Source organism: Anolis carolinensis, chromosome 3, assembly GCF_035594765.1.
Source record: "Anolis carolinensis isolate JA03-04 chromosome 3, rAnoCar3.1.pri, whole genome shotgun sequence".
Taxonomy (NCBI): domain Eukaryota; kingdom Metazoa; phylum Chordata; class Lepidosauria; order Squamata; family Dactyloidae; genus Anolis; species Anolis carolinensis.
The window spans coordinates 126,198,330-126,225,231 of NC_085843.1; the positions used below are offsets into that span (position 1 = coordinate 126,198,330).

Below are 26,902 nucleotides of genomic sequence, written 5' to 3' on the forward strand. Positions count from 1 at the left end.
GTTTAAGGACCTCACTTGTTCTGAACCTGATACCTATACTTTCATATGTTAGATATAGTGGGGAAATTATTGTTAACTGAAAACTTCTGGAATTAGGGTATGCCAAGAAAAGAATAGAGACATGGAGGTGTGAGGATGTACAACACATGAGCAAAAGACTTGTGAGGAACTCAGATTATTAAACCAAGACATGGCTGGTTTAAACACAATCAGAATGTCACATGCCAATTTAGCTACAATGACATTCTGCAATACATGGGGAAAGTTCATAAGTTGCTGTATCAGCCAAAATTCTATTTAAGTATCAAACATTTAGGGCAGCTGATTCAGACATTACTCAGCAACTCCAAATTTAAGATGCACAGATGACTCAGAAAGAAAGATGAACATAAAAGGTAAATATAGTTCAATGCTACTGCCCCATATGCAATTCAGATTTAAGGGAAAAGGATGAATATGGTCTAGTGAGGGTCATCCTTTATGATCTTCAAGTGATTCTGAAGTGGTCTTGGGTCTGTTCATTTGAATCAATGTAATTGAAACATTCTTGTGTCATCCTGTCAAAAATCCTGTGACTATTTGCAGGGAAATTTATTTGATGCTGCAAAACCCCATGCAATGGTACTGGTTATTTGTGTCACAGCAGAACTGGGTCACACACTTCATCTCTTACTTATGTGACAACCTAGATCTGCTCATGAACATACAATGGTTGCCATGCTTTATTCTTGGCACTGCAACAGGAACAACAACAGTTTTGGTGACTTCATTATGTAAGCCATTCCTATCTTGTCTCCTTTTTATCAGATAATGCTGTTTTGTTGAAGGCTGATATTTTTAGGAGCAGGGAATCATGAAAAACCACTTTGACTGCTTCTGAGTCCACAATAGAGGAAAGCCATGACTGTGCTCTTGTGCAGCAAACCAAATGTACCTACAACCCAGCATAACAGCTTGTTAGTGTCAACCATATATAAGGTCCTTATTTCCAAGGTCTGGAATGGCATCTGTCTTGAATTATATCCAGCTGGGATCATGTTTCAATGACCAATATGGACAGATTACTGGAACTTTAAAACCTTGCCCTCTTTGTAATTGATGTTTAAACTGTTTGAAGTTTCTCATTAAGTCCATTTTACAAATTAGGTGCAGATGTATAAAGCTAAATGTACAGTACTAGGGGAAATTAGGTCACCTGAAAGCTCAATATAAAATGTCTCTGTTAACTGTTTAACTACAATGAGTACATTAAATTTGAGAAAACTGACTTGGCGTGTCCCAAATTCTTCGGCGTTTCATCACTTCCTTTTCACTGCGGAAGAGGCTTCACAATGGCTAGTCATTTTTAAATGTCATTAAAATATAGGAATGAAAGGCAAGCCATAACTTGCCAAGCTTTCCTTTCATTAGCAGAACTAGTTCATTTAGAAATGGAAACAGGAAGAAAGAAAAGCCTTGGTAGTTTCCTCCAATATAATAACAACTCATTCATATTTAGATGAGAGTAAGTAGATAAAGTCTTGTCTTAGAATCATAGAATCATAGAATAGTAGAGTTGGAAGAGACCTCATGGGCCATCCAGTCCAACCCCCTGCTAAGAAGCAGGAAATCGCATTCAAAGCACCCCTGACAGATGGCCATCCAGCCTCTGCTTAAAAGCCTCCAAAGAAGGAGCCTCCACCACAGTCCGGGGAAGAGAGTTCCACTGTCGAACAGCTCTCACAGTGAGGAAGTTCTTCCTGATGTTCAGGTGGAATCTCCTTTCCTGTAGTTTGAAGCCATTGTTCTGCGTCCTAGTCTGCAGGACAGCAGAAAACAAGCTTGCTCCCTCCTCCCTATGACTTCCCCTCACGCATTTATACATGACTATCATGTCTCCTCTCAGCCTTCTCTTCTGCAGGCTAAACATGCCCAGCTCTTTAAGCCGCTCCTCATAGGGCTTGTTCTCCAGACCCTTAATCATTTTAGTCGCCCTCCTCTGGACGCTTTCCAGCTTGTCAACATCTCCCTTCAACTGCGGTGCCCTGGTCTTACCTCCATCCAAAAAAAAAGAGGCTTCCCTGAGTTCTATTATTCTGTGCTAACTCTGTCTGGAGAAAGATTATCCACTTATGTACTAATTCATAGAATTACAAAATGAATCTTAGCATAGTGTATTTTGTCACTGGTTTGACCAGGATTCATCCATGACACAGAGAAAAGGTGGGGGAGAATAATAACTTTAATTTATCTCAAGGTAGTAGGAAATAACAGGAAAAGAAGTACACAATGAATGAACTTTTAAATGGAAATTCACTAAAAGAAAGCACACCAGAGGTAAATCAATCTCTTTTTGCTCCTGAATTATTGATTTAGCTCTGGGGTTCTTTCTTGCAGTGAATCCAAAATTCCTGCCTTCCAGAATTGTTGTCAAAAAAGCAAAACACACAAGTTTGTTTGAGAGATAATGAAAAAGTTTCCAGTGAAAGTTTCTCCAGACTATCATAAAGTGGGAAACTTCCCCAAAGATGGACAACAGCAACAATACAATACAATACAACACTATATATGGGTTTCACATCTTGGTGAGGGAGCAGAGAGTTCAATTAGATATCTCTTTATCTCTTCTTCATTTCCAGCCTTGCATTACAATTCTTAAGATTCTTATGAGAGAATATGAATAGCAGTTTGTAGGGGTGTACCAAAACTTCAAGTACAGAAAAACTTGTTAGATCTCCCATCCATAAGAAACTACTCCTCAGTCTACATGCTGAGTTGATATTATAATTAAATATTAAAACTGTTTATAAAAATGTTCTTTATTTATTTCATGCCAAAAGCACTACATAAATAAGTAAATTTAAAACTGATAAAATAAAGGGATCACAAACAGCTAAATCGTCTTAGACCAAAAACAGGCAACAGCAACTGCATTGTCTGTAGTTTTAAATAGTTATTCCTCTGTGCATGAGGCAGGGCACAGTCGGCAAGCATACAGATGTGGAGTTGTTTGTTCCGCTCCACAGTCACACAAGGTTGAGGATTCTTCTAGGCAGTGCCATTTAGTCAGATTGTCTTTTGATCTGCCAACTCCACTTCTAAGTCTGTTCAGGGAATTACTTCCAAGTTGCCCATTCTTGGTTTGCCCCTGGAGAAGATCCTCGTGGGGGCCATCCAGTTGGAATTACCTGATTTTGCTATCCAGAGGGATATTCTTGCTATTGCTGAAGAAACATTTAGAGTAGTGGTGGTTCTCGTGAAACTTTTCCTTGATTTAGGTCTACTAGGAGGAGGCTGATAGCCATACAGTGGGTGGCTTTCACAGTATTCAACCCTTTTTCTCTTGCAATTGACGACTTCCCATTGCACAACAACCCCAGAGGACTTTCATACGTAGCTTTGAACTGGGTGATGACATCAAAATAGCGGGTGATGGAAGAAGAAAGGCAAGCAGGACAACCACTCCCTGAGATTGATCATGGCTTGCGCTTCCAGAGGAGGAGGGAGCGAGGCAGCTGTGGATGCCATGAAACCAGGCCAAATGGCTTCGGGGGCCTTATATAACCCACTCCTGATCTATGCCATAGGATTTCCAATTTCTCTGTATGATCATGAAAGTTTAACAATGAAGAAAGGTATCAGGAAAAGAATCGACTCATTTGAAATGTGGTGCTGGAAGACATTTTTACAGATACTATGAACCACCAGAAAAACAAATAAATCAGTCCTGGAGCAAATTTATCCTGACTTTTCACTAGAATGAGAGTTCTAAAATGAAACTATTGTACTTTGGACATATCATGAGACAACAAGACTCCTTAAACAAAAGAGTAAGTCTTGTTAAAATGGAAGACGAAAGGAAAAGAAGCAGTGAACTGATTCCACCAAGGAAGCCATAGTATTGAATTTGCAAGATGTGAACAGAACCATTGATGATCAAAGGATCGCCATAAGTCGAAGTCAACTTGATAGAAAATAATAGCAACAACAAATGTATGTGCTTCTCTACTTACCAGAACCCCCAAATCAATAAAAAAAAGTGTAAGAATACAATTCTGTACACTGACAACAAAATAGATTTAACGAAAACACACAAAACAAAGTAAGTCAAGTAGTATTAAAATCCATCAAGGTAGGGAAAAAAACACAGTTTTTACAGTATGTCTGAAATCCAGCAGAGCTGGCATTACAATAAGGGTATTGCCTCAGGACAAGTGTTGCCTCCTTGGCATGGGACACACAATATGACCTTTGATGAAGATCACGGGTGACAGACAGGCTCAAACAATGCAGTCATACAGAGTCCCTGGAGACTACATGGGAACTGTGCTTATCTCTGCTAGACTAGAGAGTAGCAGAACTAGGTGGTCCCAAAAGCCACTATTAGAAGCAGAGCTTAGGAAAGTGACTTTTTTGGAGTTAAATTTATTTCTCCCCAGTTCTGACATTACTTTCCATCATACTGGAATAACGCGTTTTCCTCTTCAGATTCACATTACAAAAGCAGCCTAAAGCAGTGGTTCTCAACCTGGGGTCCCCAGATGTTTTTGGCCTTCAACTCCCAGAAATCCTAAAAGCTGGTAAACTGGCTAGGATTTCTGGGAGTTGTAGGCCAAAAAATCTGGGGACCCCAGGTTGAGAACCATTGGCCTAAAGACTTATCCTGTTTCAGAAACACACATTTCTCCAGAATTTCACTTTTTATTTTGTGTCAAAAGCATTGCATAATAAATAAGTTTAAAAGTGATAAAATAAAGGAATCACAAATAGTTTTGGACCAAGAATTTCACTTGAACATAAGCTTGCTCAAATTATGAATGATCAAGCTGGTGCTTTCAAAACAAGCAGTAATCAAAATCCAACTTGCAGTTCCATATAAGGTGAACAAGTTTTATATAAGTGATTCTTTGCCATTCGGCAAATGATTGAATTGTTCTATACTAGTTGGGAGTAGCAACTGAACTTGAGACCATACTTATAAGCCCACTGTCTAATGCTTACACTTAGATAGTCCTGATGGTGTGGTGAACCAACATGAACAGGACACAATTTCACTTTCAACACTTTCTGCTTTTTTTTTCATGTCAGGAGCAACTTGAGTCACTTCTGCTAAAAGAATGACTACAATAAAGTGCATTCTGTGTTAATCTAACTGAAACTATTGAACAACATATTCAAAAACCAAGAAAGATCAACCCAAATCCACAAAGACACCAGAGGCAATGCCAAGTAATTTTTAGGGGAACCTCTACCAAATTATTAAAAATACATCAGAAATTAAGATGAAATAAATGAACATGGGGGCTTGGAAGATGCCTCAGATTTGTACAGTACAGGGGTGTTACAAAACAGTAGATCAATTTTCAAAGCACAGTGATTTCAAATTGGGTTCAGCTTTTAAAAATACCTTGTATTTAAAGGCACGTATAGCCACCAATATTCTTCTGGCATTGGATATTTGTGTTTTAGTTATTTAAGAACTGTATTTTCAGAAAAACTACAAGAGGAAACTTTTTTTCTGATGGACAAAGAAACCATATGAGGATATATTGTAGATTTCATTGCATTAGCACCCTCCAGTGTCCAATGTCTGAATCACAGTGTTGGTATCAATGCTCCAAATATGCAGTTCTTATGACTTCTTTTACCAATCACTCATTTACAAGGTAAGGGTTTGTTTATTTATGAATTCAGTCTTTTTATACTCTGACTTTCTGACAACACTGGACCCTAGGCAGGTTACAACAACACCAAAGGAGAGCTAAAACCTGACAGTGAACAGTTGGAACAACAATTAAATCCTAGAGGGCCATCTAGTCCAACCCATTGTGATGCAGGAATATGCAACCAAAGCATTCCAAAGCTATCCTATTAAAATGTTACAAATTAAAACAGTATAATAAATAAATGTACAGAAAACAATCTTCAGTACAAGACCCATCAGCATAACCACCAATCCCTAAATGTCAGTTTAAACAAAAAGGGACTGGCCAGATGGAGGGAAAGAGCGTGGGATGGGGCATCCTTGAATCCCTGGGAGAGGACACTGAGGCCCCTTCTACACTGCCAGATAAAATCCAGATTGTTTGCCTTGAACTGGATTATATGGCAGTGTAGACTCATATAATCCAGTTCGAAGCAAATCATGTGGATTATCTGCTTTGATAATCTGGATTATACGGCAGTGCAGAAGGGGCCTGAGAAGGCCATTTCTCATGCCTTTCCTAGCTAAGCCTGTGAACAATGGGACCAAGAGAATTCTCTTCCTAAGGATCTTAAGACTCTAATGGGCTCAAACAGGGAGGCTCAGTAAAGCCATTTCAACAAGTGATTTACTGTTTTTTGTAACCAATCGTATTCAGCACCCTGTTCATGGCATTTTACTGACATTTCCCCATGTAAAGTGTGTCAGAGAAATCCAAACAGGATGTCATGGGCCTCATCTAAATTGTCATATAAGAAACAAATTATCTCTTTTGAACTGGGTTATATTAATTAAAACTTGTGCGCCAGCTGCGACCGTACCTTGGGAAGTCGGACTTGGCCACGGTGGTCCACGCTCTTGTTACATCCCGACTAGATTACTGCAATGCACTCTACGTGGGGCTGCCTTTGAAGACTGTTCGGAAGCTTCAACTAGTCCAACGGGAGGCTGCCAGGCTGTTAACTGGAGCAACGTACAGGGAGCGTACCACTCCTCTGTTACGTCAGCTCCACTGGCTGCCGATCTGCTACCGAGCACAATTCAAAGTGCTGGCTTTAGCCTATAAAGCGCTAAACGGTTCCGGCCCAGCTTACCTGTCCGAACGTGTCTACCGCTATGTCCCATCACGGAATTTGAGATCCTCCGGGGAGGCCCTGCTCTCGGTCCCGCCAGCCTCACAGGTGCGGCTGGTGGGGACGAGGGACAGGGCCTTTTCAGTGGTGGCCCCCCGCCTATGGAACGCCCTCCCAAACAAAATTAGGGAAGCTCCCTCCCTCCTGTCCTTCCGAAAAAGAACAAAAACGTGGTTATGGGAGCAGGCATTTGAGCATGAGTAACAGCAGAATTGCAATATGAATATATGACTCATTGACAGACCCCCACCTGGACATGAAAAATGTGCCTGAAATGTATATTTAGATGTATAATTATGCTGTTTTTAATTTATATTTTATTTTTATTGTAATTTTTAATCTTGGATGACTTTTAATTTGATGTAAATTGTGTTTGTGATGTATATTGTAAGCCGCCCTGAGTCCCCTGATGGGTGAGAAGGGCGGGGTAGAAATTATGTAATAAATAAATAAATAAATAATATGGCAATGTAGACCAATATGATCCAATTCAAAGTAGATAAATTCATAGAGTTGAAAAGACACCAACAGCCATCCAGTCCAATGCCCTGCCATGCAGGAACACACAATCAAAGAACCCCCGGCAAATGGCCATTCAGCCTTTACTTAAAAATCTGCAGAGAAGGAGACTCCACCATCCTCAGAGGCAGCATATCCCACTGCCAAACAGCTCTTACCAGCAGTAAGTTCTTCCTAATATTTAGGTGGAATCTCTTTTCCTGTGATGACTCATGGGCCTTGTAGTCCTGCTCAGGACATTGTAATTCCTGATGAAGATGAAAACTTGGGTTTTTTACCTTCCCAGTCTGAACTGGATTCCTCTCAGCCAGATCTTTCCCAGGCAGATCTGGGAACCTTGCACCTGCAAGAAAGTTGTCTCCCAGAAGTATGTCAAACAAGCCCAGAGCCTACTTCTCCCGTATTCTTGCGCCGGGAGTTTTGTAAACAACAGAGAAGTTTGGATTCAGCTTCGCGCAGGAGTGCGAGGATTGCAGCTAAGAATGTGGCCAATTAAGACTGCTTTTCGTGAGAATCTTTGGGGAGTCTCACATCTGGTCTCAGAGTTAGCTTTCGGTTCTGATTCCCAGAGAACTGCTTCGGCGGGAAGCTAGACTCTATTTAGGTGTTTTACCCGCGTAGTAACTTCGCGGAGTCAATTCGTCAGCCTACGGAGCGAGTTGTGTCTGGACAGCGCGCTCCGGTTCAAGCCTCGCTCCTGCTCAAGCCTTGCCTTGCTATCCAGCCTTCGCCTTGCTTCCCAGCCTTTGTTTATCTACGGACTTTGCCTTGTTTCCCAGGATCAATCCTTGCCTTGTTCCACGGATTTATCAAGTTATTCCACGGACCTTGTTCTTGTTCTTAGTTACCTTGTTCCACGTTCAAGCCTTGTTTCAAGTATCAAGTTATTTCCTAGCCTCGCTCAAGTTTCATGGACTAAAGGACCTTGTCATCTCCCCTCACTTTGCTTGGCAAAGTGAGTGTTTCGGTTATTGGATTACAACTTTGGACCTTAATATTTCTTATTGGACATTGCTTTTTTTGGACTAATTCTGACCTTTCCTGAAAGGTCTAATTCTGGACTATTTTCTACACTTGTTTTTATTAACTTTATATATTCCTACAATAAAGATATTAGATAGATTCTGGCCTCTGTGTATGGTTATTGGTGCTCTGCAGCCTGGGTCGTGACAGTTTGACTCCGCCACCCTAAGCACCAATTAACCTCGGCCAGAATGTCTACCGGAACCGTACCTGGGCCGAGCGGCCAGCCGATTACCTACACCATCGACAAGGAAGAGGTGGACCGAATCCGTGATAAGCTCAATGCACAGGATGGAGAAATAAGGGGTTTGAAGGAACGCGGAGTTCGTCTTCCGGCCATGGCGTTGCCAACCAAGTTTACTGGAGAAGCTTCTAAGGTTCATGTCTTCCGTCGCCAATGTCAAGCTTATCTGGAGGCCCGTGCTGCCGAGTTTCCCCAAGAAGACATCAAAGTGGCATGGGTTTACAGTCTTCTAGACGGGCCAGCGGCCAGCTGGGCGACGGCACTGTTCGACCAAGCCTCTCCACACCTAAGATCAGCGCAACACTTCTTGGACCACCTCAAGGAGACTTGGGGAATCGAGGACAATTTGGAGGCAGCCGGTCACAAACTCCGTCGCCTTTTCCAAGGAGACAGACCTATGTCTCAGTATATAGCCGAGTTCCGAGTGCTGGCCCACAACACCGGCTGGAACGATGTAGCCCTCAGGGGACAATTCCGGGAGGGTCTCAACATTGAAATGCTGGAAGAAATCTCCAAGGTGGATCCTCCCCAGACCCTCGAGGCACTCATTGATCAATGTTTACGGGCTGAAGTCATGATTGCCAACAGGAAACAGTGGGTTCGAGGCCAGGGCAGTAGAGCCGGGGCAAAACCCCCGCTCCCGCCAGCGTTCAGCCACGTCCGGTGTGGAGACCCCCACCGCCAACCCCATACCCCAGAGGAGGCGAGGAGGTGCCGATGCAGTTGGGCAATGTGCGTCCCAGACTAGATGCCGCCGAGAAGGCCCGTCGTCAACGCTTAAACCTCTGCTGGTACTGCGGGAACGGGGGCCACTTCGCCAGAGAGTGCCCAGCCAAAGGGAAGCCTGCCGCCCGTCTTGCGGCGGCGTCCTCCACGGAGACGAAGGCGTCTGAGCCGACTGGCACACAGCCGGCGGGGGAAGCCAACGACCGGGTGTAGAGGGGCTCGCCAACCCGGTCAAAAAATCCATCCAAGAGCCGCCAACCGGGGTCCTGTTCCTTCTCGTGGTCACATTATGGTCAGCAAAAAGGGGACCCGTCATGATCCACGCCATGATAGACTCTGGAGCTACCAACAATTTCATCGATAGAGAGTATGCCGACTCTCTGGGATTACAATATCATGATTTCAAGAATGCCCGTGTGGTGCAAGCCATAGACGGCCGTCCCCTCAAGACGGGCCCCGTAAGTCAGTGGTCGGAACCCACCAGGATGTGGATAAGGGAACATATGGAAGAGATTTCCTTCTTTGTTACCGAGGTTCCCCATTTCCCTGTGATTTTGGGAATTCCATGGCTGACTCTCCACGACCCTAACATCTCCTGGTCCAACAGAGAACTGCAGTTTGCTTCACCGTACTGCCAAAACCATTGCCTCGTAGCCAAGGTATGCCATGCCACAGACACCGAGCCCATCATCACCTTGCCAAAGAAGTACTCCGAGTATTGGGATGTATTCAATGAGAAAGAAGCCGAAAAATTACCCCCACATAGACCTTATGACTGTGCCATTGACTTGGTGGAGGGGGCCCCGATCCCGCGAGGGCATCTCTACTCCCTGACTGAACCAGAGCAAGAAGCTCTCAGGGAATTCCTAGAGACAAACCTTCGCAAGGGATTCATCAGACCCTCTCAATCCCCAGCCGCCTCCCCAGTGATGTTTGTGAAGAAGAAGTCAGGGGAACTACGCTTGGTGGTGGACTACAGAGCATTGAACAATATCACCAAGCGGAACAGCTATCCCCTGCCTTTAATCTCGGATCTACTGGATCGGCTTCGAGGAGCCAAGGTTTACACCAAGCTGGATCTTCGGGGGGCTTACAACTTAGTTCGCATCAGGGAAGGGGACGAGTGGAAGACCGCCTTCCAGACCAAATTCGGATTATTTGAGTCCCGAGTTATGAATTTCGGTTTATGCGGAGCCCCCGCAACGTTCCAGCATTTTGTCAATGACATTTTTCAGGACTATCTAGACAGGTTCTTGATAATCTACCTGGACGATTTTTTGGTGTTTTCCAGATCACAATCAGAACATGAGAACCACGTCAAAATGGTGTTACAACGATTGCGGGATCATGGACTTTATGCCAAGCTGGAAAAATGCGCTTTTGATCTACAAGAGGTAGATTTCCTTGGTTACCGCATCTCGCCTCTAGGGCTTTCCATGGATCCAGCCAAAGTTTCAGCAGTATTGGAATGGCGGGCGCCAACTAACAAGAAAGAGGTGCAGCGTTTCTTGGGGTTCGCGAACTACTACCGCAAGTTCATTCCAGATTTTGCCCGCTGGTCCGACCCCATCACTAGCTGCATCCGTGGAAAGCAGCCTTTCCGCTGGACTGATCAAGCAGAGAAAGGGTTCCAGCAACTAAAGAAACTATTCACCTCCCAGCCAATTCTACAGCACCCAAATCCTGGAACCCCTTTTGTGGTGCAAGCGGACGCCTCTGATGTGGCAATTGGGGCTGTACTCTTACAACCGGTGGGAGATCACCTCCACCCCTGTGCCTTTTATTCTCGTCAACTAACCACACCAGAGAGGAATTACACCATTTGGGAAAAAGAACTACTGGCCATAAAGGCAGCCTTTGAAACTTGGAGACATTGGCTAGAAGGGGCCAAATTTCCCATTGAAGTCCACACTGATCATCGTAATCTAGAACATCTAAGAACTGCCCGCAAACTAAATCAGAGGCAGCAACGTTGGGCTTTATTCTTTGAACGTTTCAACTTCCAGATCCATTATGTGACCCCAGCCCAAACCAAGCAAGCAGACGCCCTGTCACGTAAACCGGAATACGCTGCAGGACGCAAGGAGACCTTTGAATCCCAACTGCTACAACCTGAGAACTTTGCCACGCTCACGGTGGGGAACACCAAATCCATTCCCATTGGTTCAACTTCCCCTACTCCAGGACCCATCTGTGCTCAAGAAATCAGGGCTAGTCAGCAAGCAGATGCCTGGGCGCAGGACCAACTTCGCCAAGGTCTGCATTTCCCCTTTTCGCTTAAAGATGGGCTGCTCTGCTATAGAAATCATGTCTATATCCCACCCGGACCGGGCAGGGAAAAAGCGCTTCGTCTGTGTCATGACTGCAAACCAGCAGGACACTTCGGACTATTTAAAACTATGCATCTGATCCTAAGGGATTTTTGGTGGCCCAAGATCCGCAAGGATGTGGAAAAATATGTCAACACCTGCCCAGTATGCCAGCGCTCCAAGATACGAAGGGAGAAGCCCTCAGGGCTTTTACACCCCCTTCCTACCCCATCTCGCCCATGGGAAATAATTTCCGCGGACTTCATCACTGACCTACCACCTTCCTGTGGATTCACCACGATCTTAGTGGTGGTGGACCTATTCACCAAGTTAGCCCATTTCATTCCCTGCGAAGGCCTCCCCACGGCCAAGGAAACTGCGGATTTATTTCTTCAACATGTCTTCAGACTACATGGATTGCCCAAGAGTTTAGTCACAGACCGTGGATCTCAATTCACCTCTCGTTTTTGGAAGGCACTACAAAAACTATTGGGCATAGACTCTCGCTTATCTTCAGCTCATCATCCCCAAACAGATGGGCAAACGGAGCGCACCAATGCCACTTTGGAGCAGTATCTTCGCTGTTATGTAAACTATCAACAGGACAATTGGGCTTCTCTGTTACCACTGTCTGAGTTTGCCTACAACAATGGAGTTCAAGCTTCTACAAAAGAAACGCCGTTCTTTGCAAACTACGGCTTCCATCCACGTTTCTTTCCCCCTGTCATTGAAACTTCAGAGGTTCCCGCAGCAGAGGATTGGCTGCAGGAACTCACAGCGGTGCAACAACTTTTGCTCCAGCAACTGGACCAAGCCAAGGAGGACTATAAACGCCACGCTGACAAACATCGCCAGCCGGGCCCCGAAATCAAGGTAGGAGATCGGGTTTTCCTGTCCACTCGCTTTCTGCCCTCCCACCGCCCTTGCCGGAAGTTAGATGCCCGTTTCATTGGCCCCTATCCAGTGGTGGCGCAATTAAACCCCGTGACTTTCAAACTCCAACTTCCGCGTTCAATGCGCATTCACCCAGTGTTTCACCGTTCCCTGCTCCTTCCGGCGGATGGTGTGCGTCCTGATACAGACCAACCGGCCCCCCCTCCTGTTTTGATGAATGGGGAGGAGGAGTTCGAGGTTGAGGACATTTTGGATTCTCGCTTTCACCGCCGCCGCCTACAATATCTCATTGACTGGGTGGGTTTTGGCCCTGAAGAACGCTCTTGGGAAGACGCCTCCACAGTCCATGCTCCTGATCTAACCCGTCGCTTTCATCAGACCTATCCCGCCAAGCCGCGACCTCGCGCCTCGGGGAGAGGGCCCCAGTTTGGGAGGGGCCTTGAGGAGGGGGATAGTGTGATGACTCATGGGCCTTGTAGTCCTGCTCAGGACATTGTAATTCCTGATGAAGATGAAAACTTGGGTTTTTTACCTTCCCAGTCTGAACTGGATTCCTCTCAGCCAGATCTTTCCCAGGCAGATCTGGGAACCTTGCACCTGCAAGAAAGTTGTCTCCCAGAAGTATGTCAAACAAGCCCAGAGCCTACTTCTCCCGTATTCTTGCGCCGGGAGTTTTGTAAACAACAGAGAAGTTTGGATTCAGCTTCGCGCAGGAGTGCGAGGATTGCAGCTAAGAATGTGGCCAATTAAGACTGCTTTTCGTGAGAATCTTTGGGGAGTCTCACATCTGGTCTCAGAGTTAGCTTTCGGTTCTGATTCCCAGAGAACTGCTTCGGCGGGAAGCTAGACTCTATTTAGGTGTTTTACCCGCGTAGTAACTTCGCGGAGTCAATTCGTCAGCCTACGGAGCGAGTTGTGTCTGGACAGCGCGCTCCGGTTCAAGCCTCGCTCCTGCTCAAGCCTTGCCTTGCTATCCAGCCTTCGCCTTGCTTCCCAGCCTTTGTTTATCTACGGACTTTGCCTTGTTTCCCAGGATCAATCCTTGCCTTGTTCCACGGATTTATCAAGTTATTCCACGGACCTTGTTCTTGTTCTTAGTTACCTTGTTCCACGTTCAAGCCTTGTTTCAAGTATCAAGTTATTTCCTAGCCTCGCTCAAGTTTCATGGACTAAAGGACCTTGTCATCTCCCCTCACTTTGCTTGGCAAAGTGAGTGTTTCGGTTATTGGATTACAACTTTGGACCTTAATATTTCTTATTGGACATTGCTTTTTTTGGACTAATTCTGACCTTTCCTGAAAGGTCTAATTCTGGACTATTTTCTACACTTGTTTTTATTAACTTTATATATTCCTACAATAAAGATATTAGATAGATTCTGGCCTCTGTGTATGGTTATTGGTGCTCTGCAGCCTGGGTCGTGACATTTCCTGCAAGTTAAATCCATTGCTCCGTGTCCCAGTTGTGTGACGTAAGTTCAGAAATGAGCATATCTTTATCTGTACAAGCTCATTCCTGGCCACTGCTCAATCTGGGAATCCAGGTCTGAGTCTAGGAGGATACTCAATGTGTGAAGCTGAGATTTCAAGGGACATATAACCCAATCCAGCACAGATTACACCCCTTTCCCCCGATCTGCCTCTAAACTCACTAGGATCCCCATCTCTTTTGCTTCCTCATCCCATCCATTATTGACAGCAGGTGTCATTTAAATTTGCTAGGAATTACAAGAATAGGGGAAAAAGAGGTGGTTATACTAGTGGCATCAGAACCCTAAATCCCAATTACATCTCCAAGTAGTTTCATGCATATGTCCAGCTCCCCTTTGTCTCTTTTAATGAATCAGTCAAATATATCTAGTGGCTCTCATTTTTCCAAGAATCCTGTTCATATCCTCAGACTGTAGAAACAAAACACTTTGCACTTTAGTGGTCAGTGTAGTCAGTTAATGCTTTCCAAGTGCTGGTCTTCCAAATCATAGAATCATAAGAGTAGGAAGAGACCTCATGGGCTATCCAGTCCAACTCCCTGCCAAGAAGCAGGAAAATCGCATTCAAAGCCCCCCTGACAGATAGCCAGCCAGCCTCTGTTTAAAAGCCTCCAAAGAAAGAGCCTCCACCACACTGCGGGGTAGAAAGTTCCACTGCAAACAGCTCTCACAGTGAGGAAGTTCTTCCCAATGTTCAGCTGGAATCTCCTTTCCTGTAGTTTGAAGCCACTGTTTTGCGTCCTAGTCTACAGGGCCGCAGAAAAGAAGCTTTTTCAGGTCCCAGAATGCCTCACCTTTAGCTAAAGCTGGCTAGGACTTATGGGAGTTGAAGTCCAAAACAGCTGGAGGACCAAAGTCTGGGAATCACAGCTGTAAAATATGTAGGCCTATGGCCCAATGCAGGTATCTCATCTACACAGCTATATAATGCAGCTTGAAACTACATTACATGGTCCATGTAGACTCATATAGCACAGTTTAACTGCATCATGCTGCATTATAGGAAACTACAGGTTGCTAACTAGAGCTAATTATAGGGAGTGGATGACGCACCTACAAAAGCAGCTCCACTGCCTGTCGATAAGTTTCCGGTCCCAATTCAAACTGCAGGTTATCACCTACACGGCCCTAAACGGTTGTGGCGCAGCTTACCTATCAAAATGTATTTCCCTCTATGAACCATTGCAGAAATTAAGATCTTCTGGGGAGGCCCTTCTCTCGCTTCCACCACTGTCACAAGCACGGCTGGTGGGGATGAGAGAGAGGGCCTTCTCGGTGGTGGCTCCCTGGCTCTGGAACTCCCTCCCCAGGGAGATTAGATTAGTCCCCTCTCTGCCCACCTTCCACAGGGATTTGAAAACCTGGATCTTCCAGTGTCCATTTGATAACAGTTAGTCCCTGTTCATGAATGCTCTGCCCAGTTTATTGATAGGTTGTACCCAGCACTTTACCCCTGGCCCTGGCCCTACAATCTGCTTTTTGCACAAGTCCATGCCCGGCCCCTCTAATCTGATTATGCCCATCGTATTCCTAGTTACTGATTGTTGAGTTTGGTTGGATATAGTTTTAACCCTGTTTTTATACCTTGCTGTTTTTAATTGTGCTGGGCTTGGTCCCGCTTGTAAGCTGCCCCGAGTCCCTTTGGGGAGATGGTGGTTACTTTTATTACAGGTTACTTTTATTACAGTGACCGTATGGTGCAGTTTCAAACTCTGTAATATCGCAGTGTAGATAGAGCACCTGCGTTTTTGCGGCCGCTATCTGCCTTCACAACCCCTTCGGCAATGTATCAAATAAAAACCTTTTAGAAATCACAAAGTCTTAATAACAGTCAGCAACTCTTGGGTTTTTCTGTTTTAAATTCTTGTTATCCCAATCTCAATTTTCATTGCCCTTTTCCAGAATACATTAATGTTTATTACTACTGTATCATACATACGTATAGGCTGAGTAACCCTTATCCAAACTCCAGGAGATGAATGAATGAATGATGCCACTAGGTTGCTGCGAGTTTCCCAGGCTGTCTGGCCATGTTCCAGAAGAATTCTCTCCCAACATTTCACCCTCATCTATGACAGAGGTTGTGAGGTGATGTTAGAAACTAGGCAAGTGAGGTTTACATATCTGTGGAAGGTCCAGGGTGGGAGAGAGAACTCTTGCCTGCCTGAGGCAAGTATGCATGTTGCAATTAATCACCATGATTAGCACCGGAAGGCATTGCAGCTTCAAGGTCTGGCTGATTCCTGCCTGGGGGAATCCTTTGATGGATGCCACTAGGGCAGGCATGGGCCAACTTGGGCCCTCCAGTGTTTTGGACTTCAACTCCCACCATTCCTAACAGCCAGCCTCAGGCCCTTTCCTTTTGCCCCTCAGCCGCTTAAGCGGAGTTGAAGTCCAAAACACTGGAGGGCCCAAGTTGGCCCATGCCTGCCCTAGGGCTTCATTGCAGGAGGCTCTGCTTAGGGTAAGCGGCGTGCTTCCGGGTTTCATTGAGGGTGCATTCATCTGTGTGCAGCCCTTAACTGCCATGGCTGTGAATGCTATGGAATCATGGGAAGTGTAGTTTGGCGGGACACCAGCCCTCTTGGGCACTGAAGGCTAAAGACCTCGCAAAACTACAACTCCCATGAGTCCATAGCAATGAGCCATGGCAGCTAAAGCCGCGGCAAAGTGCACTCACGGAAGGGGGGCGCAGATCTGCACATTTGGGGGAGTTGGGAGGAAGACTCACACTCCGCACCTGCCCAGCCTCGAACCCGCCACCAGGAGACGCCGGGAACCCGTCATCGTTGTCGTCATCAGCGGCGCCGCCGCCACCGCTGCCCTTGAGATTCGCCCTCGGCCTCCTATTGGCCGAGAAGCAGAGGGAGGACAGGGCGGGCTGTTGCCTCCGGAGTCACAGTCCACCTTTCAAGGGGGCGGGGCTTGCGGGACTGCTAGTGGTCATAGGCTGCTCTCCTTGAGCGACAGGGAATTGCTGCAGTTTGCCATGGCTCAATGCTATTAGAATCCTGAGTTGGGTGAGGCATCAGCATCTTTTCTTAAGCAGTCATAGCAACGAAGTATCGTCAAACTTCATTAAATCAGCATTGTAGATGCACCCAGGGCTGGGCAGCCAGTTTAAGGCCCCATCTACACTGCCATTTAAAATCCTGATAATCTGCTTTGAACTGGATTATATTGCACTGTAGAGTCATATAATCCAGTTCGAGTCAGATAATGTGGATTATCTGCTTTGATAATCCGCATTATATGAACATTGGAAAATAATTGCATCCAGTCTCTGGGTACATATCCTTTTAGAAATAAATGGCAATCATAACCTTGTTGAAAAGGAAAAAATGATGTCACATCAGTTTGGCAAATGTGAATCTCCATGAACATGTGGAGACCACCTTTTGAAAACCACTAGTTAAGAAAAGCATGACCTTGTTAGAAGTCAACTCTTTGAACAAATGATATTCATAAGCATTCATACAATGGCACACAGGTAACTCAGCTGTTAAACTGAAGAACCATGTCTTTGAACTGTCAAGGACATGCCACTATAAAATACATTTGGCTAGCAGAGGATGGTTGTTTCTTCAAAGTTGAAATTGTAGTTGTAATTGCCCAAAATATATACACTCCCTTTAAAAATGTCAGAGATTAAAAAACAAAGTCTTCTTTGAAAAACAATATCTTGTTTGTTCGCAAAGATCTGTAATTAACCATACAGGTACATTTCTTAGTTCAGTTATAGATAGGTTGTAGTTTTCTGTGTTGAGTACACAGGATATCATTCTTAATCAATAGTCTATAGTCTTTAAGTATACTTGTACTCACTGAAGTCCATAAGTCATACTTCTCTACTGAAGTCCAAACAGCAACATGCATGCACCTCCACTAAGGTGTGATGCAAACAGGATGAATACAAAATGGAGTCCTGAGTCTGAACATGCTCAGTACAATCACATGTCTATAACACCTCCCACACCAAAGAGGTATAGTCAAACTGGCAAATCAATATACTGTACACATAGAATACAGGTTAGCAAATATTTACATTAACAAATAAATAGTGAAAGGCTTGGGATGTTGCTATTCCAACAATGACAGTAGATCCAACCTTAGTCTCACTTCTTATGCAGTCACACACTCCCTGCAATATGGATCTGAATTTATGTCTGGCTTAAGATTTCAGTGTGGCAACTTTCCCTTCCACTGCTTAGATGAAAGTAGATGGTTCCTGAACCATCTAAAAGGGGTGATGTCCACCACACTAGTCTGGTCCTTGGCCATTGGGGGTGTTGGGATGGCCAACTGGCCTTGTTTATTCGGTTCAGTGGGGTGCAGATCACTCTTTTACTATCTACTTTCCATCAATCTTCCAGATCATTTGACCTCCAGAGAAGAACTGAGTCCTGACATCTGCTTCCTTCTCCGAAAAAGGACAGGGGAAAGCCACCAGTTCCTTGCATAATATTTTTGAGGCAAATGCCACAGGACAAAGGAGAATTAGGATTGGATCTGCTTTCCTATTTTGGTCAAGATTAGCTGACCAGTAAACAATGGTCAATCTTGACCAGGGCTCATGGAGAGTTATTTGTTCTAACATGTGGATGCATATGCAATGTGGTTCTCACAAAATTTCTCTTTCCTGTGGACTTAGAGTGCTACTCAAAAGAGAAGGCCTTGGACTATGAGCCTTTAACTGCGGATCCCTGGCAAATTTAGAGGAAAGAAACAGCCAGTGAGCAAAGAGATGGCACCGGCCCCTAGCACATGGGAAATATATAGATGCTGGTTTATCATGAGATAATTTACAAGGCTACTGGATACATTCACATACATATGTACATGTATGTTGTGTGCTTTCAAGTAGTTTCTGACTTACGGCAACCCTAAGGCAAACCTGTCATAGGGTTTTCCAGGCAAGATGTGCCCTTTTTCCTTTGAGGCTGAGAGAGTGTGATTTGCCCAAGGTCACTCAGAGGGCTTCCATGGCTAAGGGAGGATTTGAATCCTGTTCTCCATAGTCACCATCCAACATTCAAACCAGAACACCCCACTTGGTCCAAAACTAATAAAAGTGGGTTTGTATGCATAGGTTTAAGATCAATGCAACCGTATTACAGAAAGTCTTGAATTACTAAAACAAAAAATCAAACGTTGTTTTAGGGTCTTCTGAAGATTCCTGACAATTACTTAATGGGCATCTTGTTCTCTTACAAGTACAGCTCAGCTCTAAAGATTTTGACTCAGAAATAATTCCCATCATATATATATGCGCGCGCACACATATCTCTAAGTTCATAGCCTTAATGTTTTATATCATGTGCAATGACAACTCCACTGGCAATCAAAATGAATCCCCTTTCAAAGTGGTATTTATAAAAATAATGAGCTTAGAAAATAAATAAATGAATATAATATAGCCACTGCAAATAGGTCCAGTTGTTTTTGCAAAAACAAAAGAAGAATGTCAGAGACTAAGGAAGAGATTATTGAAGAATTGTTAATGATTCGTGAAGAGAAAGATTAATACAAATCACAACATTGGGGTTTTGAATCTAATAAGGAATGACTTCCTCTTCTGCCTCAGGACGGCTCGAGACTACTTCACATTAACATTTCCTTGAGCTTTATGCATCTTGATTCCTAAGACAGAAATGAGCATCTTGGCAGTCAAAATGTGATGTACACCTGACGATCTGAATGTATGTAGAGATCTTCTTTGGCGTATTTTTGAAAAACACAAACCAGCAACTGTCAAGGTCAATCTTGACAATACGCTGTACACATTTGGGTGATAAGTCACTTTCAGTGGCCAAGAAATGGAAAGATATTTCAAGTGGTGTGTGTAGGGGGGCGGGGAATGGCGCTAACCTGTAGGCCTTATTTTGTATGTTTTAATTAGTCATCAGCAGCCCCGGTATTATCTCAAAACACAATAATTGTATAGCTTCTGGAAATAACTGAATGAATTATAATAGAGTATCCCCTTCAATTTGTTGTTATTTATTTGTTCATCTTTTTTCAGAGCTTCTGAAAGCAGCATTGGTCCAAAAACATTATTAAGCCATGAATGAATAACACTTGGCTTGTTTTGCACAAAAGGAGCCGCCCATTTTTCACAACAGAGGACAAAGTTATTTTTTATTCTGCGTATGTTTATCAGGGCAAGGATTGGGGAGAAATTCTCTTATGTCCTGGTTGTGCAGACATTTGCAAACTTAAGCTCTTCTTAGCATAAGCATAACAACTAGCTGCTAAGGTCTGCAGGTTAAGATGCCCTTAAATAGGGACACCAGGGAACAGGCCCATAACACATATTTTTGTAACATCTTCCCCTTTTGCATTACAGCCTGGAACCGGAATGGATTTAACAGGCATTGATGTGCACAAGATACCCAGCCTTATAAAAGCATAAAATATTATGACAAAAAGTGAAATAAAACCAAACAAATTTGTTTTTTGGTTGCATAATTATCTATTCCCTTGCTGGAACCCTTCTAAATAAGCTCTGGTCCACCAAAATATATGCAGAAGTCATAAAAATAGTCTACTTGTGTGCACATCTGGTGCCATTTGATTCGGATTTGATATACTTCATTCTTGAAGACCTCAAGGTTTGTGGAAGAGCAGAGTGGAAAATGTATAAGAATCCCTGGTCTAGAGAAGGTAATCAACCAAAAATCAATGACTGGGTCAAGAGGACATCAAGCAGAGAAGCAACCAAGAGGTCAATGGTAACTGAAGAAACTGGAGAAATCCAAAGCTGATTGAGAGAAACTCAGTGGGACACAGAGCCGGCCCTAGGTATTTTTCAAGTGTAGGCGAACAGAATTTTGGCGCCCCCCCCCCCAAACCAATCACTGAAAAATAAAAGCGTTGGATAAGCGAAAATGTTGGATAATAAGGAAGTATAAAGGAAAAGCCTATAAAACATCAAATTACATTATTATTTTAAAAATTAAGCACCAAAACATCATGTTTTACAACAAATCAATAGAAAAAGCAGTTCAATACATGGTAATGTTATGTAGGAATTACTATATTTGCAAATTTAGCACTAAACATTGAACAGGGATATAGGGCAGTGTGGACTTAGATAACCCAGATAGCCCTCAGTATTAAAAAAAAACTCTAAAATCAGGACAATAAATAAAGAACAACACTCTGAAAACAGAAGAAATCCAGACAGTAAACAATCAGGGACAGCTAACTCCTCCCAAAAAAAGATTCTCCCAGGCAAGAAGAAGCCATGCCTTGAAGCCACAGGGCCATTAAATGCTAATCAAGGTGATTAATTACAACATTCACACCTGCTTCAAAGAAAAGTTCTTTCTCCCACCCTGGACCTTCTACAGATATATAAACCCCACATACCTAGCTTCCAAGTTCCTACAGACCTCACAATCTCTGAAGGCCCCAAAGGTGGGCTTGCGTGGTGCGAAGGTGGGTCTGCGCTGGCCGGAAGGCCCAGCGCGGCCGCTGGAAGGCCCGAAAGAGAAGGAGGTGGAGAGTGGTGCCCTCCTCCCAGGACGATGGTGCCCCCGGGACGATGGCGCCACAGGCAAATGCCTATTTCGCCTTATGGTTGGACCGCCTCTGGTGGGACAATTACCACCCACATGTTCTATAAATGTGGTGTTAAGTCATAGCCGATACAAATACCCTTCAAGGTGCACTTGTAGGTTGCAGAAACAGTCACAACAAAATTGGGGGGATGAGTTCGTAACCTGAGGAGTCCAAAACTACAAACTGATACATAATTCTGATGATAATATAGGGACAAAACCTTGACACAAACTCAAATGTCAACCTTTATCCCCACACCTTCCCTAGAAGTAGCTTTACAACTATTAAGAATGACACTTACACCAGAAGTGTATTTACTTGCTCATCTTCCTGTTCTACACGACATCCTGTCATTGTCGTGACCAGCAGTTTGTCTGCCCTCACTCAGCTGCTACTGGGGTAAGCTTGGAAGGGGCTAATCTGACCTCCTCCTTGAGGAAAGTATCACAGACTTCTGTGATTATCTGTACAGGCTTGCTGAAATGAGCAGCAACTGAGATCTCACGATAAAAGAGGTCTGGAAAGAATAGCTCTTTGGTAGCATATAACATTGGGCCTTTGGACCTTTGAATTGGATCTTGGTTCTGCTGCCCCTCAGTTAGAATTCTGGACTCTGACCGAGGTTCCCCTAATTCTGTTCTGGCTCCTGTCGTATACTGAAGCCTTGACTCCGAATTATGGACTAACTTACTGACTTTGATTTTTGGACTTGGGCTTCAGTTTGTATCGCTGACTATCCTGCTTGACTTCAGAACTCTGACTTTGCTTTGTCCTCTTGGATTCTTGGTCGTTATTTTATGAACTGTGATAAGTGAACTCCTGGCATCTGACTATTGGACTGCAACCTTGGATATTGTTTATTCTTGCACCTGACCTGGCTCTGTAAAACATTATTCAACTTACCCGTATTAATTAGGCTCTTGGATTGGCTTGTGTTCATCATTACTCTGGCTGTATGCTACAATTCTGATATTTTGGCCAGACCTCGAAAGACACAAAACTAAGTTTCTTTATAAGTAAATATGGTATTTACTTACCTTGTGTTTGTTTAAACCTCAGCCCTGATACTGAGAGTCCTGAAACATGACAGTCATCAACAGTTTTTTGCAGTTTGTATTGGATGAATTGGACTGTTTTTACATAATAGGACAAATGAGCAGAAATATAACATGAGAAATGGAAATACAATAAAATCAATTGCTGAATGTTTCAATCTTTCTGGACATACTGTATGGGACTTACACGTGGTGCCTCTTGAATAAAATATTTCAAAGGAAGACTGGAAAGCAAAGCAGTTGAACGGATATATATTCATGAATTTAAATCCATTAGCAGAGCTTGGAAAAGAAATGTTTTCATGGAACTATATATACACACTCAAATGGGGCCTCACAACTGTACATATAACACAACTAATTGATTTTTGACACCCATATCACCTGCAAAGAACCAACTTGTAAACAGATTGGTTAGTTTCTGGTGTCAATAAATTTCTAATCCACCCTCACACACACACCTCTTAAAGATCTGTATCTCTTCAAATAGTTCTTTAAAGATTTGTGGCCAGAGTCACAATTTGCATATTTCTGTATCCTATTTCAATCTTTTCCAAGCTCATGAATGCATAACTGTACTTAAAAACCTGTGGCTCCAATATTACTCTATCAGTGCATCTGAAGAAATGAACTGATATAAGTAAAAAAACAAACCTCATGCTAACATGGAAATCATTTGGTCTTGAAGCTGTTTCTAGATTCCATCCCCTTCCCTTTCTCTTTTCTGCTGAGACAGACTAACATGGTTATTTCTTTGAAATCTAATTGTGAATTTATGACAGAGTTAACCGTTGCCAATTTGACCTGACAAAACTGGCGCAATTTTGCCAAGAATGGGCAAAAATTACAAGCCAGGTAAGCAAACCCCACCCCCCCCAAAACCCAAGAATTTGCAATGTCTGCCAAAGGCAGTTCTTCTATTAGAACTATTATGAAACCAAGAATGCCACTTTTCATTTTAATTAATTTTGTGATACAATTACAATAATTGCATTTTATGGTATCGTGTACAAATCATGCAGGAACAATGGCAATTAAATTCCAGACTGTGATAGAACAAGATGTGGAAATGTCAAATGGGAGCGAATACTTTAGCAAGTCATTGTAGGTCAAAGCTTCTTGTACAACAAACAAGGAGTAAGTGTGATAAAGTACATCTTATGTGCATGCAATTGTTCTGTTGCTGGGCCAGAGAAAGGTTACTGGTATTCTCATTATTCTTTTAAAATGTTTGAGATCACCACCTTTCTGTTTTCAATGCTTCTAGCCATTTACATTGCTATCTTCCGAACACATTTCCATTTAAAGTCAATGCTGGTATGATTCTCTTGACAATGCTCTAGGAAAATTGGGAAGGCAGTAAATAAATACAATGCAGCAAGTAAATATACATTTTATTTTGTTGTGGAGAGAGGAACTGAATAGAGAATGGAAAATATTTTGTGCAGGAAGGAGGGAGCAGGGGTCACCAAATTTGAAACTCTTAAGCATGAAAGGTTTTATGCAAAATGCAGACAACTGTCTTCTTAATCATCGAACCAGAAGTCTATACAATGTGCCAGGTTCTAAAGCTGTTAAAAGAAAACACAATTTCCTGTTATCTGCCTTGCAGCCATGAAGAGTTGCTGCTTTACTAACTCTTCAAAGCCTCAGATGTGTGCAGATGGAAGGAGAAGTCATAATCCATTATTTTATGTATATCCCATCTGTACTTAGTTAGCCAGCCGGTGGTCTGTCCAACCATTCTCTAGAATGAGATCTGCTCAGTTTCAGCAAGGAGGCTGCATCATGTGCCTTCAGCTCATTGCTGGGAATTTGCACCCTGAGTATAACTATGCTAAATCCATGGGTGTAGGTGGACTCTTGAGTTTCTGTTCTTGAAATGACCAAAGGTCAGAAGGCAGGTTTGGAAGACAAGATGGAAAATTCATCTATGCTGCTCTAACCTCCTAAGGGAAAGCATGGCTGGCATATAAATTTAACGTTTGATTTACTACAATTTAGAAACTGTTACAATTAGAGGACAGAAATGCAGAAGCAAATACAGTAGTATCTTTAATTAAAGATGCCGTGTAACAAAAGATGGTGAAGTTATTTTGGCAGAAAATACAGTACTTCAAGGTTTTTGAAGACCACAACATTACAAAGGCACATACGATTGTCACCTGATCTCTACTGGGGAAAAAAAATGTTCTCTGCCGGAATACTTAAAACCTTTGAAGATTTACAAAGAAATGTATTTTTGGAATAGTTTTTAAAATACATTTTTTTTTCTTAAAACGCCAAGAGAAGCAGCTTTTAGTTAAACATAGTAACATGAAATGTTGATATTGGACTTTTTTAAAATTTGCCAATTTCATTACTTGAAAACTTGGGCATCAATATAATGCTAGCCATGAGTCTCCTCAGGGAGAGAAGGTGGTCTATAAATAAAGTATTTAATATTATTATGGCAATGTTCCTGTGAAGCTGAGGTAGATCTACAATATAAAAAATAAGTAGACAATAAATCTGACAATGTGATTTCTGTTTCAGACTAAAATAGAGGCCACATATTTATTTTGAACAGTCAGCATTTCACAGTCACTGGTGTGAAAGTGAAAAACACACTAATACAGAAAATTGCTTTTTTTAAAACCTAGTAATCTCTAAGTCCTGCAGCACAAGACGAGAGGAAGTTAACTATAGAGTCGCACTGGAGGACCTAGGAATTTCTGAAGAGAATATTTTAATTAAATCTGTAATAACCAAATCCGCAAAAATCAAACCCACAAGTGTGGAGCACTGAGTGTATACTGTAAATTTAACCAGTGGCTTAACAGGAACATGATTATGCTGCAAGAAAGGTTTGATTAGGTTTTTTTTACCTGAAGTTTTTTTGTCTGATTGAAGATAAACACATAATTTTGATCTCGCCAACTGTTTCACTTATGAAGTTTTAAACTATATTCTGATAAAAATACAGCTAGGAAACATTAAAGACAATTATGTCTACTTTTTCTTTGTAACATCCTTTTAAAATATACATTTCAAAAGTTTTGAAAATGTTTAATGTATCTCAGAATGGTAGCTGTTCCAGATTTTATTCAGCTAAGACTTCTTCAAATGTGTCTTTCATTTTTTCCTTTATTACAAGGCCAATATTTGATGCTAACTGAGTTAAATTAGAAGGCTTTCTTTTAGATGAGAAAAGAAGAAAGAATACTGTGCATACTTTCAGTCATTAAATACAAATAATAGGAGTACTTCTAAAAAGCTTGTCCGTTGCAACAAGGAAGTTTTCTTCAAATCTTAAAAGCCTTTTCATCAAATATTTTTGTAGAGTTCTCTGGAAGATTGCCAAGTCCTTAGAACAAAAACTTCTACAGCCAGAATGATTCCTTAGTATTATCTATCCAGCTATCAAATATCTCCCCTTATTGCCATCTCTGTTAACGAGCCCTGTTGTACTTTTAAAAAGGCAAAATGGGGAGTGCACACGCCTCATGCTACTCTGTTGCACAGAAAGCCCATATACAGGTCAGCCTTTCTAGTTTCACAGCCATGTTTCACAGAAATTGACAATGTTGGGGTGACACTATCTATGCTAAACTACTTACTTAAGTGTGCCATGCCCAAATCCAAAGCAGACCCCACACTAAGACTTGCATAAAGAGAAATGTGAGCAGTTATCCTAAAGCCATCTCAGAACCAAAGCCCAATTTGAAAAAATGGCAGTGGGACATGAAATAGCAACTCAAATGAAAGCAAGCGCCACAGTGGAAACTGAGGCAAATGGGAGACAGGATTATGCTAAGGAATTGATAGTGCAATTTTAAACAAAACCAAGTAGTAATAAAGGAAGTGGGGCGTAACACAGCAAAGTAGATAGCCATATGAAAATATAATGGTTTGGTGAAGTGTGACAGAACACAACAGCACTTTCCTAGTGGGCTAGCCATTTTGAGTCTCTGACAAAAAGTGGCAATAAATTGAGTAATAACAGCAGCAGCAAAAGCTTGGTACACTGGATAAAATCCAATACTTCACTTGCTTCACACAAATGTCTAGCCTCATTTCTGTTGCTAGGCTTTCTAATATAAAATATCACTTATTTCTATCTCTAAATATTTAAAAAGTACCTGTTCCCATCATAGTATTATCAACAAGGAAGATGCTGGATCGCTGGGAAAGGCATACTAAGGTATTTTCTTGAAGCTGCTTAACTCCAAATAGAATACCATCCATCATAATTAGAAGCTAAACTCCACAAATGTTTCCCATA

General features: G+C 42.8%; 1 protein-coding gene across 1 annotated transcript in view; it reads right to left on the minus strand.

Annotated features, from left to right (window-relative positions):
• Positions 1-16,926, minus strand: part of clybl (citramalyl-CoA lyase) — a 234,877-nt gene extending 217,951 nt beyond the window's left edge. Inside the window, exon 1 of the mRNA XM_008106961.3 lies at positions 16,761-16,926. Coding sequence (XP_008105168.1) covers positions 16,761-16,819 — 59 coding nt within the window. The 5' untranslated portion in view covers positions 16,820-16,926. The remainder of the gene's footprint in view (positions 1-16,760) is intronic.
• Between the last annotated feature and the right edge of the window lie 9,976 nt (positions 16,927-26,902).